General features: G+C 55.2%; 4 protein-coding genes across 4 annotated transcripts; 2 read left to right on the top strand and 2 right to left on the bottom strand.

The window, feature by feature from the left end:
- The first annotated feature begins 659 nt into the window (after positions 1-659).
- On the top strand, positions 660-2,182 carry BDP55DRAFT_648683 (uncharacterized protein). Its single transcript, XM_060573867.1, has one exon. The coding sequence runs from the start codon at positions 867-869 to the stop codon at positions 2,064-2,066; it is 1,200 nt and encodes a 399-aa protein (XP_060434545.1). The 5' UTR covers positions 660-866; the 3' UTR covers positions 2,067-2,182.
- Positions 2,183-2,290: 108 nt separating this feature from the next.
- Positions 2,291-5,420, bottom strand: BDP55DRAFT_753740 (family 15 glycosyl hydrolase; the record flags this gene model as incomplete). The annotated part of the gene is made up of 9 exons (XM_060580698.1): positions 2,291-2,787; positions 2,882-3,094; positions 3,251-3,433; positions 3,487-3,510; positions 3,571-3,951; positions 4,022-4,537; positions 4,597-4,814; positions 4,870-4,971; positions 5,284-5,420. 9 exons carry the CDS (start codon positions 5,418-5,420, stop codon positions 2,519-2,521), a joined length of 2,043 nt encoding a protein of 680 aa, XP_060434546.1. The 3' UTR covers positions 2,291-2,518.
- A 5,942-nt stretch (positions 5,421-11,362) lies between these two features.
- BDP55DRAFT_601996 (triose-phosphate transporter) lies at positions 11,363-14,201 on the top strand. Its single transcript, XM_060571058.1, has 3 exons — positions 11,363-12,515; positions 12,588-12,891; positions 12,950-14,201. The coding sequence occupies exons 1-3, from the start codon at positions 11,628-11,630 to the stop codon at positions 13,795-13,797; spliced, it is 2,040 nt and encodes a 679-aa protein (XP_060434547.1). The 5' UTR covers positions 11,363-11,627; the 3' UTR covers positions 13,798-14,201.
- A 786-nt stretch (positions 14,202-14,987) lies between these two features.
- Positions 14,988-15,892, bottom strand: BDP55DRAFT_542758 (bromodomain associated domain-containing protein; the record flags this gene model as incomplete). The annotated part of the gene is made up of 2 exons (XM_060568348.1): positions 14,988-15,259; positions 15,337-15,892. 2 exons carry the CDS (start codon positions 15,890-15,892, stop codon positions 14,988-14,990), a joined length of 828 nt encoding a protein of 275 aa, XP_060434548.1.
- Between the last annotated feature and the right edge of the window lie 3 nt (positions 15,893-15,895).

The following is a 15,895-nucleotide window of genomic DNA, read 5'->3' on the forward strand; positions in this document are numbered from 1 at the left end:
AAAACGAGGGGCAACCTCAGTGGGGGTTGCCGCCGCCTTCGGGCCTTGGATCGGTCGCACGACCCGGAGTCGTCGGTTGAGAACTCCGCTAAAGCTCCGCTTAGAATCCACGCGCATTACTGATTGGCATGGACCTGACCGAGGAAAAACGCAGCGTCGTGTCGGAGGGCGACGGAGGCCATGATGTCAGTCAGCAAACACCGATAGCTGCACCACTGATTATCCGTTATGTCCGTCTGAAGATGTCCGACGGATAAAATGCAGCTGATGCAGGAACAGGATGGTTAAATGGGATGGTGATAATCCCAGCCGAACGGAGCGAGAGTCGAGACTCAAACAGCACGGCCGGTGCGAAATAATCAAATGGCGCAACACGGAGCTGGGATTCCTGTTTTCCGTTTTTAAACCTCTCTAGGCGTTTAATCGGCGGCACGGGATTCGAGAAGCAACGATTGAGAATGCGGGATGCAATGGACGGCAGTTGGTGTCCACCCACCTGAAAGGTTGAAGAGCAGTACCAAGCCATGGACAGTATCTTGTCCGAGCTTCATCCAGGTAAAGCCACACCTGGCACGTGATACGTCGGACTTAGCCACCAGCCACATCGGCCACGGGCCATCGCCGAGGCTGAGACGACATCGTCAGAATTTCTCCGAATACATCACCAACAAACCCATCTCTGCATTTGCGACAGCCCCGACAACAGCACACCCACCGTCGGCTATAGCAAACAGCAAAGGAGGTCTGACTTCTTTGAGCAGGAACACCCCAGGCTCAGAGGTACGTTGCCACAAAAAAACTCAAGCAAAGCCATACGCGCCTTGCTTGTACCAAAAAAACCGTATCATACCCGCAGTTCATTCATCATGGCCTACCCGCCCCCTCCAGGTATCTCAAGCGGCCCCTCCACCGGCAATCCACCTTCCCATCCCTCCCTGCCCGCGCGGCCCCCTCCGAGCAAGTCATCCGGAGGCTTCAAGCCCGCCTTCAAACCTGCCTACGGAGCTGCAACCTCCTCCGCGCCTCCCTCCTACTCGAGCGCACCAAGCTACGCCGGCGCGCCAGCGCCCGCTGCCCGTTATGGCTCCTCCTACGCGACGTACCAGCAACAACCGTCCCCCTCGCCCTCGGTAGCCGCCGGCCGCTATGCGGCACCAGTGCCCGCATACGACTCATACGCACAACCCAGCGCCGGCTCTCGTTACGGCCAGGCCTCGAGCTACAATGCGCCGCCTTCGACCTACGGCGCGGCGCCGCAGATTCGCAACCCGTTCCCGATTCCCGGCACCGGCGCCCCTGCTGCCGGCGCATCCGTCGCCTCAGCCTCCGACTACGACCCGGACATGGCGATGCAGATAGCACAGTGGCAGAGCGCGTACAGCTCCAACGGCAGTAAGGACGCCAGCGGTAGAGACCCGGTCGTTCCCGGCGGCCGCGGTGGTATGCCCGCCACAGGCAGCAACGTCGCGACTCCTCCCATCATCGACCCCGCAGCCGCTGCCGCCGCCGCCGCAGCAGCGAACCAACCCCCAGAGCGCAAGAAGACCGTCGTCCGCGAGGGCGGCGGCAAGAAGTGGACCGACGACACCCTCGCCGAGTGGGACCCGAGTCACCTGCGCCTCTTTGTCGGCAACCTCGCCGGCGAAGTCACCGATGAGTCCCTCCTCAAGGCCTTTGCCCGGTGGCAGTCGGTGCAGAAGGCGCGCGTGATCCGAGATAAGCGCACTGCCAAGTCCAAGGGCTATGGCTTTGTCTCCTTTAGCGACGCCGACGACTTTTTCCAGGCTGCTAAGGAGATGAATGGCAAGTACATCCAGAGTCACCCCGTCACTGTCCGCAAGGCGAACACGGAGATCAAGATCACCAACGTCAAGGGCAAGGACCACCGCAACAACCGCAATAACAAGAACAAGAAGCACTCTGGCAACGGTGGTGGCGGCGGCGGTGGTGGAGGAAACAAGCATGGTGAGGGTACTGGGTATGAACCCCACCTTGGCCCTGTGCATAGTCACGGCGTCACGAAGCCCGGACAGAAGACCAAGAACGGTCTCAAGCTGCTTGGATGATTGTATCTTGATTCAAGAAGAGTCTTTTCCGGGCTAGACTTGGCGTTCTGGAGTTGGAGGTCACCCATACCCATCATAATTAACGTATGACACAAAAATAGAAGCATTTTCTCGGTTGAACTTTGTATTCATCATGCCATCCATGTGATGCAAAACTGCAACGCCGCGTATGAACCCCTCTCACGTACCCTGCTGTGCTACTAACTGTCACGCAGTCTGACGCGGTGGAAAAGATGTGAAATCGGGTAACGTTCCTTGGAGTATACCCAAGGAGTTTCATGAGACCCAAAATCCCAAACTATCTATCTTTCTTCGCCACTCCTGACAGCTTGATAATTGGTAGCGGAGAGGGTACGTGAGAGGGGGCAGAGGAAGGAATTCACCCAAACCCCAATCGCTCACCCACTCACTCATTTCATCCCCCCCGGATCCACGCGATATATCAACCGATGTCACCGCTGGAACCCGGTAACCCGATCCAGATTAAAGGCGGCACTGATGAGAGCCAGATGGCTAAAAGCCTGGGGCGTGTTACCGAGCTGCTCGCCGCTGCGGGCAATTTCCTCGGAGAACATGGAGAGGTGGTTGGAGAAGCTGAGCATGTTCTCAAAGAGATTGACGGCGCGGACGAGGTATTTGGGTTCGTAGACGGAGGCGCGCGTCATTGCTTCCACGAGCCAAAAGGTGCACATGCTGAAGGCGCCTTCTCTTCCGCCGACGCCTGGGTGGATTGCAAGACAGGTTAGATTTCACATTGCACGGTGTGTAGGACCTCTGGAAGGGGGAGGAGAAAAGGGGGCGGGGGTGCCGCTTACCATCGTCCGAGAGCTCGGTATCGTAACGGGAGACGAGACCGGTGCTGGTGAGGCCGCCCTTTTCGGGAGGCATGAGGATGCGGTCCATTGTGTTTAGGAAGCGCGGGTCGTTGGGGGCGATGAAAAAGACGAGGGGGGCGATGAGGATCGAGGAGTCGAGCATGGTGTTGTTCTCATAGCTCTGGACGAAGCACTTCATTTCCTTGTTGTAGCCTGTTTATTCTCCCCACGTGGGGCCTGATCAGCATTGTTGTTTTTCTTTCCATCTGATATTCATCATGTATAACTTGAGATGAAAATGAGAGGGTTGGTGGTATAGGAATGGAGCCGTTGGTGAGAGACGAGCTGAAATGCAAAGGTCGTTCGTACCTTTGTCCATGATCTCCTCCATCAGATTATCGCGAGCCTCGAGCCATTTGCTGCGGTTGGGGCAGGGGAAGTTGCGTTTATCTGCGAGCCGGAGGCCGCGGTCGAAGGCGACCCAGAGCATGACTTTTGAGTAGGTGAAGTTTTGTTTCTTGTTGCGGACTTCCCAGATGGACATGTCGGGTTCTTTCAACGTGAGTACTTCCATCTACTTTAACAAAAGCAAGTCGACAACTTACTATCCGTCAAAGTAAGGACAAAGTCTACACAGCAAGTCAGCTGGACGATCCAACAAGCGCATTATCAACGCCCAGAAAACATACCCAACATCTCCCTCACAGAACACCACTGATCCCAGCTAATAGGCTTCCCGTACTTGTTGTACAAATAAATGCCATCCATGAGCTCGCCATAGATATCGAACTGCTGATGGAACGCAGCGCCGTTGCCGATCCGCACCGGCTTGCTGCCGCGGTACCCTTCGAGGTGATCGAGCTCCTGCTCGGGGATCTCGGTCTCGCCGCGGATGGTGAACATGATGGGCAGCTCGCCGCTGGGCCCGCGCGACTTGACGAAGCGCTCGCTTATGAAGTCCATGTAGGCGTCTGCCTCGGCGGAGAAGCCCAGGCGGAGGAGGATGTAGATTGTGAAGCTTGAGTCGCGGATCCAGCAGAAGCGGTAGTCCCAGTTTCTGTTTCGCAAAACTGATGAGATTCTCTCCACAAGTAGAAGAGGCAAGCACAATGGGATGACGGAAAGAGCCTTACCGAACACCGCCAATATCCTCGGGAATAGAAAACGTCGGCGCAGCCACAATGGCGCCGGTAGGCTCATACGTCAGCATCTTGAGCAGCATCAGGCTCCGGTTGACGACCTCGCGCCACCGGCCCTTGTACTTGCTGTTGGAGATCCAATTATACCAAAACGACTGCGTATCGTGCTGCTGACCGTCGAGCACCGCCGTCGTGACGTTCTCCGTGACGTGGTCCGGCTTGTCGTTGCGGAGGACGAATGAGACGGCCTGACCCTCTGTGATTTCCAAGTGCGCTACGACGCCCTCGCCTAGCATGCCGTTGCGCTTCTCCTTTCTAAAGGTGATGGAGGGGGCCGGTGCTGAAGCTGACGCGTCCGGCTCGGCGACGTCGTCTACGGTGACGTCGAGCTGCATCTTATAGTGCTCGCTGTGGAAGGTGACGGCTTTGCTTGAGCTGTTGGCCGTGTGAGTTGGTTCGATGATTGTGGTGACGTGGGACTCGCTGGCGTATTGAAAAGCTGGGAAGATCTCGACGTCTAACGAGATACAATTCAGTATCGACTGAAATCAGGGCGTTTTAAGAGCAGTAACCCACCAAGCTGGAGACGGCCGCGGATACACTCGACTCGACGGACGAGCCATTTCTTCAGCTCCTCCTGGATCTTGGTCGTCTCACGGAACGCGCCTTGGCGAGTACTCTTTGATATGACCGTGGCGGTCTTGGGGCGAGGGAAAAAGTCCACGACGTCGACGACGCCGTCATCGTGGATGTATCTCGTTTGCAAGATGTTGGAGGATGGGAGGTATTGTTGCCTTTGGGAATTGGTCAGAGGGCAACACGACGTGTGTGAGTACTCAGGTTGCTCACTTTGTTGTACATAGCTTGGACGGAGGAGGACAGATGCTGAAGAAGCCTCCCTTTTCCTGATCTAGTAACCGACAGAAGACACTGGGCGAATCGAAGTCGGGCCTGGGATGGTGCGTCAGATCAAGGTTCATGGATGAGAAGTGAGTACCATCATCTTCTCGTCTCATCATCTCATCAACTAGGAAATTGAGGTCATGACGGCCGGATATCCCGGATGAGAGGCACTTCAATCACCGTGCTCTTGAAACCTTGTAACATTTGGGGAATCTTCATTTAGCATCTTGTGTCGTCTATTCCATAGGCTGCTATGAATGAGCTGGAGAGAGCGTTTGGGGTTCGTCACTCGGCCGAGTGTAACGTCGGCCCGGATGGGACGTGTAAGTAGCACAAGACAAACGAGAGGCAATTGCATACCAACACATAAAATCAACAGAGCCGTTCGTCCCCACGAGCGCGCATGTGTGCATGTTGCCAATCATGCCATAGTCTTCGATCGGCAGGTACCCGGCGCGGCTGCCGGCGACATGTCTTGTCGAGCACTGTTGAGCCATGACGTCGTTTTCCGGATAGTCGGAGAGGCTTCTTGTAAGTGAGATGTGAGGGGGGATATCAAAGTCTACCGTAGTTATTGAGTGTTTATGTGAGACCCCTTTGAATAGGATGATTATGAAGAGATATTTGACAAGATAACAGTAAATAATCAACCAAACGGGCACTGCTGAACGATTGTAAAACCAACTGAATGTAAGCTATGAAGTCAAGCTTGAGGTCTAAGCAAAGAGGGGATAAACCCCGGCGATTACTGAGAGAACGGGTAGAGCGGAAGCCACGATCTGCGGCTACTGTGGCTTGCGGGAGAGGGGAATCAAACAAGCACATGTCAGCGGACGCTTTTGTCATGGTCGTCTCTCTCTCTGTCTCTCGATGATAAACGCCGACTAACACCTAGCGCTCGGGTTCTCGACTTGCAGCCGACATGCTGCAGCGTGAACGGAAACGAATGCCCGCTCGCTCCCGCTGCGAGACTGACCACCAAATCCACCGAGCACCAGCTGCAGCAGTTCTCGGATGAGAAGATGAATTCGCTTTTCCAAAGAGACAGCTTTTCTCGGAGAGACGAGCTTGGACCCAATGTGCGTGATGTGATGTCGAGCATCCGAAGCTTGATGACGCTGCCCAATATCGCAGGAAGCATCGAGCCGCTAGCGAGAATCCACTTTGGAGCTCAGCTCCTATGGAAATTATGGATTATGGAGTGAGAGCTGCCAGATCGGCAACCCCAAGTTTGGCTGGTCCCAGGCACAACGCGCAGAGCTACCCTGTTGGAGCTTAGGCACTATCAACATGATCAATACTGGAAACTCTCATAAGCAGAATACGGGTTATGGGGGAGCCCATGCCCAATTTGCTGGGGGGATTCCTAAACCATTCTGCCCAAGAACCCACTGCTGACCTGAGTCGAGAGATCGATCGCAGGGGACTTGAACTCGTACGCGGGGACGGATCTACGGTGTTGAATGACGGTGGCTGACATCATGGAAAAGGGTCTGGACCACTTCCCTCCCTTGGAACATCTAGCTCATCCCAAAGGCTCCTGTCGAGCGTCCTACGCGAGAGTGAGACACTGACGCGCTGGGGAACGAGAAAAGAAAAGGAAGAAAAAACACTTCAACGGCGTACGGGCAGCGGCGGGTACCGTAGAAACTCGAGCAACTCGAACTTGCGCTAGCCCGTGCCAGCCCTGCTAGCGCTATGGCAGAATCGTAATACTGCCTAAAGTGGTTAAATGCGGCCGCCACCTATTTTTGGCGTAGGTTAACATTTCGATCGATCTGACCAATGAGAGCTCGCCGTCGAGGCCGGACCCACAATTGATATAATTCAATAATTATTTTGGCTTTCTCGTCGGTTTTGAGCTTTTCTCGTCGAATTGGCAAAAAGGGCAAAAGTGTCAATTGGAAGCAGTCGTACGTAAGCAACCGAGCCCCTGACTGTCCCCTGGCCCACTGCCTCCAACGGGCCCCTATTCATACGGCGGTTGGACTGTCGGGTCGACGAACTGCCCATTGATGCCATCACGGACTTCCTCTGCTGTGAAAATGTACTCTAACCCGTCGTTCAGAACAGCGAAGTCTGGAATCTCCTCTTGCAGCGTCTCCTGCTCAATGTGGGCTTCTACGTCGAAGAGCTCCCACCCAGTGTAATCGATGGCCTCGGCGGGCACGTCTTTGATCCGGATCTCGTCGACCTGGCTGCCATCGGGCCGAATAGATATTCCGCACTGCAGGAAGGCCTGGCTGACCATTGAGCCCTTCTCGTGGGCCAATTTAGCGGCTGCCGTCTCGACTGTTTTGGTGACCATTATTCTCTTCATACCCGTCTCCCACTTGAGCTCCTCCTGCTTATTCAGCGCTTTTTCTTCCTCGTCGAGTACGTAAGCGTCGGTTGCTTCTGAAAGCCACTGCTTGAAGGGCTTATTGACTGCGGTATCGAGAGGTTGGAGGAGGGAAGTGGTCCCTGGCGGTATGAGGCAGGGTGTGATGTGGTGCTGACGTAATAGCGCAAGGATGGAATCTGTCTTATGGAAGGAAGCGACATCCATTACCAATAGGTACTCGTCTCCCTTAGTCAGCGCTACCAATTCCTCTTCAATCCATCTTTTGAACAAGTACTCATTGTTGTAGGCAGTCTTGTTGAACTCAACTGTCACTCCTTCTGCGTATAATAGGCCCTCTTTTTTCCATAATTGACCCCCTTCCTCTGCGGGCTTGCCGTGGAATATTATTTTCGGTTTAATTCGTTGTATGCCGTCGGCGAAGATGTAGAGTATTAATGTGGCCTGCCGCTTGCCCCAACCGCTGCGGTCGCTCTTGCCAGCCACGGTTTTGGCCCCGACGTCGTCGTATGTGTAACCGTCTAGGTATTCGAAAGGAACTGGGGTCTCGTCGAGGTTGAGAATTCGCGAGTTAGGAAATCGACGGGCTGGACTTCCGAGTAAATCTCCGACGTTAGACCGCTTCACCTTAGCCAGGGCCATTTGATTAACTCGTCGGATAAAGGAAAGAAAGCTGTTGACAACTTTGAAGTACTCAGTGGGTAACTTCGTTGCCTGTTTGGTAAGTCGACGTCGGGTAATTCTCATACGATTCTGGAAGCCACGAAACCAACCGGGGGAAAAAATAAAAAGATGTTTGCTGTTCGGGTTCTGCTGGGCGAAAATCCGCTTAGCGGTCCTTTTGAACCAACTGGTACTAACGAGCTTTCCCTCACTTCGTCGCTGGCGGAAGGCGCCGTATAGCGCTGTCTCGAGCTCTGGCCACTGAGGGTGGTAGGCGTAGTTGGAGGACCGATTGACGATTGACTCGCGGTTCTGATACCAGGAGATAACCGTGCTTCGAGGGACTTTGAACCAATCTGCGGCTTCCTGGTATGTGGGACGTCTGTATATCCCTGGGAGCTCGGTCTCGCCCTGGCGCAGCCTCGGGGGGCAAATCGACTCTTCGTCGAGCTTCCTCACGCGGTGATGCTCTAAAAACATCAGGACGTTGACTTTGGTATCGTGGGTATAGTGGTGCTGGCGGCGCTTGATTGGGCCACTTCGCGGTGTATATTTCCGGTCTTTGATGGGGGTAGGAGCAGGCCCGCGGCGCTTAGCTGCTGGAGGTGTAATTGGCACTTTTGCCGTATTCGAATCCTTCTCGGCAAGGGCCCGTCGTGAGGGCATCGTGGGCACGTCGACGAGGCCCGTGGTGGAGGTGTAATTGGAGGTATAATTGACAGTATAATTGGTGGTCAAATCGGTGATGTAATCGGTGGAAGTGGGCAGTTGGGTAGGAGTAAAAAATGGAAAATAATCACTTACCGCCTTCCGTATACGGTTTAGTCGATTATATAATCGGATAAAACTGATCCCTCGAAAGGGCTTAGTGTGGGCCGCTAGCAGGGCTGGCACGGGCTAGCGCAAGTTCGAGTTGCTCGAGTTTCTACGGTAATAGAAAGGCTGGATGAGGCGGGTTAGTGTCTCACTCAACCGCCCTGGGGGGCTTTTTTTAGTGCTTCTTCTTGGTCTTTGGCGCCGGGTGTTTTCTCAAGCAAAACAACACGTCGGGGCTGGGTAAGACAAGACATTTCAACGGCCCTGAGGCCTAGGGAGCTCACGGCTGTGGACCTGTGGCAGGTAGGTAGGCAGGTAGGTAGCTTGTGACGCCGTCTTGTTTCTTTTTTCTTCTTCGCGGTCTGCGGGGGAGAAAGAGACGGAGAAGATGTGAGAGGTTGGCACGGCGGTACACTGCTTTGCATCTGTCAGTCGATAGTTCCGAATTTAGAGCCACATCGGACTCGGACTCTCTCTTGCCCACCGTCTGTGAGCTCGATGCCTCTTTTGGGATGAATTTTTATTCGTATTAGTAGGTAGAGGTCCATGCACGAAAGAGGAACAAGGCGGCGGGGAAAAGCTGCCACTGAACGGAGACGGACCGAGGTCAATAAGGATGTTTCTTGCTGTGTCTATTGTACTCCATAAGTCGTACCGGCAAGGCAAAAAGTCTCAGAAGAAACGGGCCCGGAAACGAAAACAATGCGACGGTTGTTTGGGATGAGGTTGATCACTTTCATTCTTAATCATCAACTACCTCGAGACTGTGAGGGATGGGTGGGCGGCTTTTTCTCTTCTCCAAATGATTCAAACAACTCGGATGCTGGGGTGGGCTTTTCTTTGCTCGGCAGCGGGTCGCGGAGCAAGCCCGAGGATCCGGGTCCGGAACGTAGTGAAATCTGTGCTGGGAAGAGAAGAGTTGCGACTTGAGTTGGTCTGAGAAAGTCACAGGCTGGTGTGTGAGACTTTCAAGTTGAGTGTGAGACTCCCACTCATCTAAGGTGGGTGTTGGATCGCTCTGGGCAGTTGGTCACCCGAGCACTCTCATCGCAAGGTTGGAACAGTCCCGACCACTAGACTCCTGTGCCTAGGTTAGCAGCTAGAGCTCTACCGACGACCGTGACACCTAACCACATGGCTAGCAACATAACCGAGAAACTTGTGCTGCCCAGGATGGATGAAATGCCCTGCAGCTTGACCTGCGGAACCGCGGTGAGGGGAGAGAAGTCAAGTGGAGGAGGGGAGGAGGGAGGGGGGGGGGCGTTATGGTAAGGTTGCGTCGAGCAGGGCCCCCAACGAGTGGATGAGAGATCCTGTGACTCTGGATGTGAGAGACGGCTGGGCCAAGCTTAAATGGGAGGTTGCATTCTCGGAGGTCGTGTGTGAGCTCTAGTAGGACCCGACGAACGGCTCCATTTACCGCCCGTGAAACTTGAAGCATCACATCTTCGGACGACCCTCATTCTCTGGCGATCTGGGCCACTCTTGCGTTAATGCTATTGCTTCACTGCTCGGTCTGTGACCTCACTTAATGCTGTGTATATGAGGTTGATGGGGGGGTCAGAACGGATAAAGGGGCTAACACATTGCAGCTAACTTCGCGTACCTCGAGGTAATCTCAGATACTTTAGTTAGAAGGGCAGACTAGTGACGGGCCGCGGGAAAGCATAAAAAGACAAACGAACGTTGTCCAGCTGAAGACGGGGACCATGAACGAAGAGCAAGATGACTCAAAAAACACGCGTATTGTTACTATCTCATTCGTCCAGGCGGTGACTCTTGAGAGGAAATCTCTCATAGTAGCAGTTGTTATTGCAGGCAGACCCAATTCTTCCTTCCGTCAGTCTTCCAGAGCCCAGTGATCCTCACCCAGCCCGAGGTGGGATGCACTGTCCCCGGTGAAGGACGCTGCGTGGGTGTTTGTTGACAGTTGTTCTCGCCAGGCCGCTCTGCATAGGGATTTCCCACTTCACACCCAAGAATCGCCTCCTTCTCCTCGCGTGCCTTGGTGAGTGTCTTCTGAGCTGGCATGTCACAGGGAGCATCAGGAAAGGTCATCCCTGATGGGCGACCCTGACCGCCGTGAGGAAAGCCTGGAAGCGAATCCAGTGCTGCAGCAGATGCCCACGAGACGTCTCCACTGTGAGGCGTGCCAAGGATATACCCACATTTCATCTTGGGAGGAGGAAGCAGGAGAGCAGAGACGAGACATTGGACATTTTTGCAGAGATTGAAGCCCTCAGGAGAAGTTCAGAGGAGTGGAAGGCGGGTGGTAGCGGTAATTGGCGGTAAGCATAAGCCACCGAGATCATGGGCAGGGGCTGCAGGGCCACACAGCGGTACGTACCTGCAGCATCAGTCCCGTCCCCGTCCCCGGTCCCCTCCCCCCCCTCCCCCTTTCCCAGTAAGGATAGGTACCTAGTGCCCACTGCCAGTCCCTCTTTCTCTCTCACTCTCTCTCTCCCTAGCAGTGGATCGCTGTACCCACCTCGTCCGCGTGTGGGCGCCCGCGCGACACCTGTGACTGGAGAAATGATCCGCACCGCCGTGACCAGGATTGACCTCTGGTGCTTCTCGGCCTGGCGGGCAGTCTGTCCTCTCGACAGCCTAACTCCAATTGTGCTTCCAAATGCACCAAACATTACACCAAAGCACACAAGCCCAGACCCGGACAGCAAATCAACTGCGCCCAGTTCTCGACCCAGGCGGATCTACCTTTGACTGTCTCCAGAGTAAGCCAGATGCCCAGAGAACGACGGCCGGTAACCTGGATCTGACCTTACCAACGGCCACCCGGTCCACCGTACGGATACACCCAGCCCAGCCTACCAGCCCCGGCAGCTTTTGTGCTTGTGAATCCCGCTGTGGAATCCCAGATTAAATCATGCCCCAATCCTCCTCCTCGCCCTCCGACTCGACTTCCTCCTCACTTGTGCATGTCCTGTTGCCTCCCGACCCTAGCCAATCTCAATCTCACTCTCAACCTCAATCTCAATCTGCTTCTGCTTTCGTCTCGGCTGCTGCCAGTGCCGTATCATCCTCCCCCGACCCCATTGACCACGACGACGCCCTCCCCTCCTCCACCTCCTCCGCCTCACACGACCACCACACTACTGCTACCACCAACCGCCGCCTCCTGAGCCCGTCACCTCTGCTCCTCCCACCACCCAACGCACCCTCGCCTGGACACGCGACCACCACGGATAACACCCCCTCGAACCTGGATGGTGCCCGGTCACGAGACATCGTCGACGCTGATACTGCCCACGCATCTTTGCGCCAGGGCCCTTCTTCCTCCCTCAACACCACCGGCCGAGAACGCCCTTCTCCTGTCGCCGCCGCCGACATCAACGAGATCGAGATGGAGCCATTGAAAGGAACCGGTCACCGCCGGCGCCGCAGCTCGCTCATGCAAAGTGCCGGCGCTAGTAACCACCAAAGAGTTCCGTCAAGGAATCAGGGGAACATGCTGGAAGAGCCAAAGATATCGGAAGAAGACCTCGGAGCAACACCATCGGCATCCAAGGATATGGACGACGACAGCTTTTCCGACGAGGACCTCCATGATGACGAGGAGACGGGTCTGACGAAGAAGGATAAGAGGAGGAAGAAACAAAAGAAGAGAAACAACACGCGGTTAGATCAGCGCTTCGTCCGGGGCGAAATCTCGGCCGAGGAGAAGAAGGAGGCAGATCAAAACGTCTTCAGGAAGTCCGCCGTCAATGTTGCCCTGATCTTGCTGTGGTACCTGTTTTCCCTCAGCATCTCGCTGGTAAGCCAATTTCCTCATACACTCTTTGTCGATTCCGTCAGCAGAATCACAATCTGACACCCCGTCCCGCAGTATAACAAGTGGATGTTTGACGAGAACCGCCTCAACTTTGCTTTCCCTCTTTTCACAACGGCCTGCCACATGTTGGTTCAATTCGGCCTCGCATCATTAGTGCTATTCTTAATACCCTCTCTGCGCCCATCCAATGGAGTGCGCAACTCGGATTTGGGGCGCTCGCGGCACGAATCCGAGCCCGACCGACCTCTCATGACCAAGATGTTCTATCTGACGCGCATTGGGCCGTGTGGCGCCGCAACCGGTCTCGATATTGGACTCGGAAACACTTCCCTCAAGTTCATTACCCTGACGTTCTACAGTAAGTGATATGCGCCGATCCAAGCTCACCACCCAAAATTAAACTAACGCCTTTCAAGCAATGTGTAAATCGTCTTCTCTAGCGTTCGTTTTGATCTTCGCCTTCTTGTTCAGGCTTGAGAAGCCCACCTGGCGCCTCGTGGCTATTATTGCGACAATGACTGCCGGTGTCGTCCTTATGGTGTCGGGCGAAGTCGAGTTCAAAGTTAGCGGATTCATTCTCGTCATCTCTGCGGCCTTCTTCTCTGGATTCCGATGGGGCCTGACTCAAATCCTGCTCCTGCGCAACCCAGCAACGTCGAACCCGTTCTCCAGCATCTTCTTCCTAGCGCCGGTCATGTTCCTGACGCTGATCGTCATCGCCATCCCCGTCGAGGGCTTCCCCGCTCTCATCGAGGGCCTGAAGGTCTTGGTAGCCGAATGGGGCGCCGTTACCACGCCGCTGTTCCTCCTCTTCCCCGGATGCATCGCTTTCCTGATGACGGCCTCGGAATTCGCTCTGCTGCAGCGTACTTCGGTCGTGACGCTTTCTATCGCCGGCATCTTCAAGGAGGTTGTGACGATCTCCGCCGCCGCCATCGTCTTCAACGACCGCCTGACGCCTGTCAACTTCGTCGGTCTCATTACCACCATGGGCGCCATCGTCGCGTACAACTACATCAAGATTACCCAGATGCGCGAGGACGCCCAGAAGGAGGTCCAGCGCGGCCACATGGAGGTCGCGCACGCCTCGGGCACATCCTCGAGCGGCAGCGATAACGACGACGGCAGCGGCGAGGAGGCCGGCCTGCTGAGGAATAGCACCGATTACGAGGACAACCTCGTCACTGCTGACGGCGATATCCTGCCTAACCCGGGGCATACCGCGCACGAGTCGAGGACTGCCCAGGCCCACCGCGATAACTAGATGTCTCCTTTTTTCGGTTTTCAATATATCCAGGTGAAAGAGAAGGAAAGACGAAGAAAGATTCACAAACTGTGTATAATTTTTTGGAAGGGGCATATAGCATATCTCGCGGATTTTTGGCAAGACAAAGGGAAGGCATAGGAGTTTTTTTCAAAGCGAAATATTTCCGGCAAAAGGTGGCATGGAAACCGCCTTCTTCTAGGACGAAATTGGTAAAAAAAAAAAAAAGATGGTACATAACTGATATTGGGTTTTGGGTCTTATTCCCCCAGAGGCAAAGGTTGCCTCGAAACGAAGAAGAGGTGGATATACCAATTGGCGAGAGAGGGATGATACCATGGTGGTAGTGTAATGCCCCCCTCGAGAGGTTTAGACAACGAGAGAGTTCAGAAGCATCACAACCAAATTTTGACATTTGACGTCCTAACATTTGACATCTTGACTATTGGGTATACGTGATCTCGCCAAACTCGCGCAACATCACGTAAACGAGACAGACATGCTGTAATAGCAGCAACTCAATACTTCAATATGACAACGTGACTGAAGTAGAAAAGTATTGGCCTAGAGATAATGGCCTCTAGACAATGTTTGCCCCCCAAAAAAAACGCAGACCTCTCTCTCTCCCTTCTCAGCCTATCCTCGGCCGGAGAAAGTCTGTGATAATGCTCAGATGGAAGTTCCCACCCGAGTCCAATCCCTCGTAAAATAAAGGATGGACACGTACCCCGTCCCGTGTTCATGCAAATCCATGCCTGCCGTTCCCGCCTCCAGAACGACGAATAACTTTTTGGTGTTGGGAGGGGTTTGGTTTCTCTCGCTCAAGTGCCAGACCCGAAAAGAAATGTGATGAATCCTCCCTTTCCCCCCTTATTGAGAACGCCGCGCTATGCCATAAAATCACCATCCTCGTCCTCGTGGTTGTCCTTCTGCTTCGTCTTGGTCTTGGTCTTGGCCCTGGTCTTGGTCTTGGCCTTGGCCGTCGACTTGTTCTTGGTGACTCTGCCACCGCTTGTCTTGCCCTTGCCTCTAGCTGTCGTCGAACCGCTTCGGCCGCGGCCCCCTCGCGGGCGGACCGCGCGACCCTCGCGGCCCTCGGTCTTACTCGTACTGACGCTGGCAACGCTGGCAACGCTCCCTGCCTGGCTGGCAGTGCTGCTTCCGCGGTTCCGTCGCCGCATGTTTGCCCCCTATGACAAGTCCATGCTGTCGCGGTCATCGCCCAGCCTGTCGCCGACGGAGCTCAGTCCCGAGCTCGGCGGTCTCGACTCCTCCTTGATACGCGGCGAAGTTGCCGACGGCGCGCTGCCCGGCGGCGGGCCTTGCATCTTGGATCGCCAGGTGTGGATGCTCGGGAGGTCGCCGCCCTCGACCTGGACCTCGCCTACGTCGTTGCCCTTGCCGATGATCGTGCCGTGGTATTTGGAGTCTTCGCCCGTCTTGCTGTGTTTCTTCTTCAGAACTATTTGCCAATGTCAGTATGAGCCGCAAGTTTCTCCTTCCTCTCCATTCTGTATTTTAAGGGTTGAGGTGACCAACCGTTCAAGTAGTCGCCCAACTCCAGCTCCCCATCGCCAACCGCCGCCTCGCGAATGGCCTTGTTCCGCGGTCCAGAGAACCACTTGATGAACTCGTCCACGCCTCTCGTATCCTCAACGACCCTCTCTCTCTCGCGTCCCCTCTCAGCAACCGCCATCGGCGTCGCCATGGCCAAGTCTCCCTCGTCGTCCGGCACAGCCCCAGCCGCAGCCGCAAGCTCTGCACCTGTCTCGCTCCTTCCTGTCTCATCCAGCGAGTCCAGAATCTCGCCCAATATCGCACCTCTCCCCTCGGCGAGCATGTCGTCCGGGGGCACGGCACCCAGCTCCTGCAGCGCCATGCGTACATCCACAATGCCCGGGCCAGCTTCACCTTGCGAGTCGTTGTCGCCCGCGTGCCGCGCCGTCGCCTGGCAGAGGGCGAACATGTAGCGCGCCGCGAGCTCCGTGACGGCGTCGAGAACGACGGGTCGCGCGGCGTGGTACCCTGTCGCGCGCAGGATCTGAAGGACAGCGGGGCGGAGGAGGGCGTGGAAGAGGACTGGTGGGGGTGTCATTTT

Source organism: Colletotrichum godetiae, assembly GCF_030913485.1.
Source record: "Colletotrichum godetiae strain CBS 193.32 chromosome Unknown BDP55scaffold_5, whole genome shotgun sequence".
In the NCBI taxonomy this organism is placed as follows: Eukaryota; Fungi; Ascomycota; class Sordariomycetes; order Glomerellales; family Glomerellaceae; genus Colletotrichum; species Colletotrichum godetiae.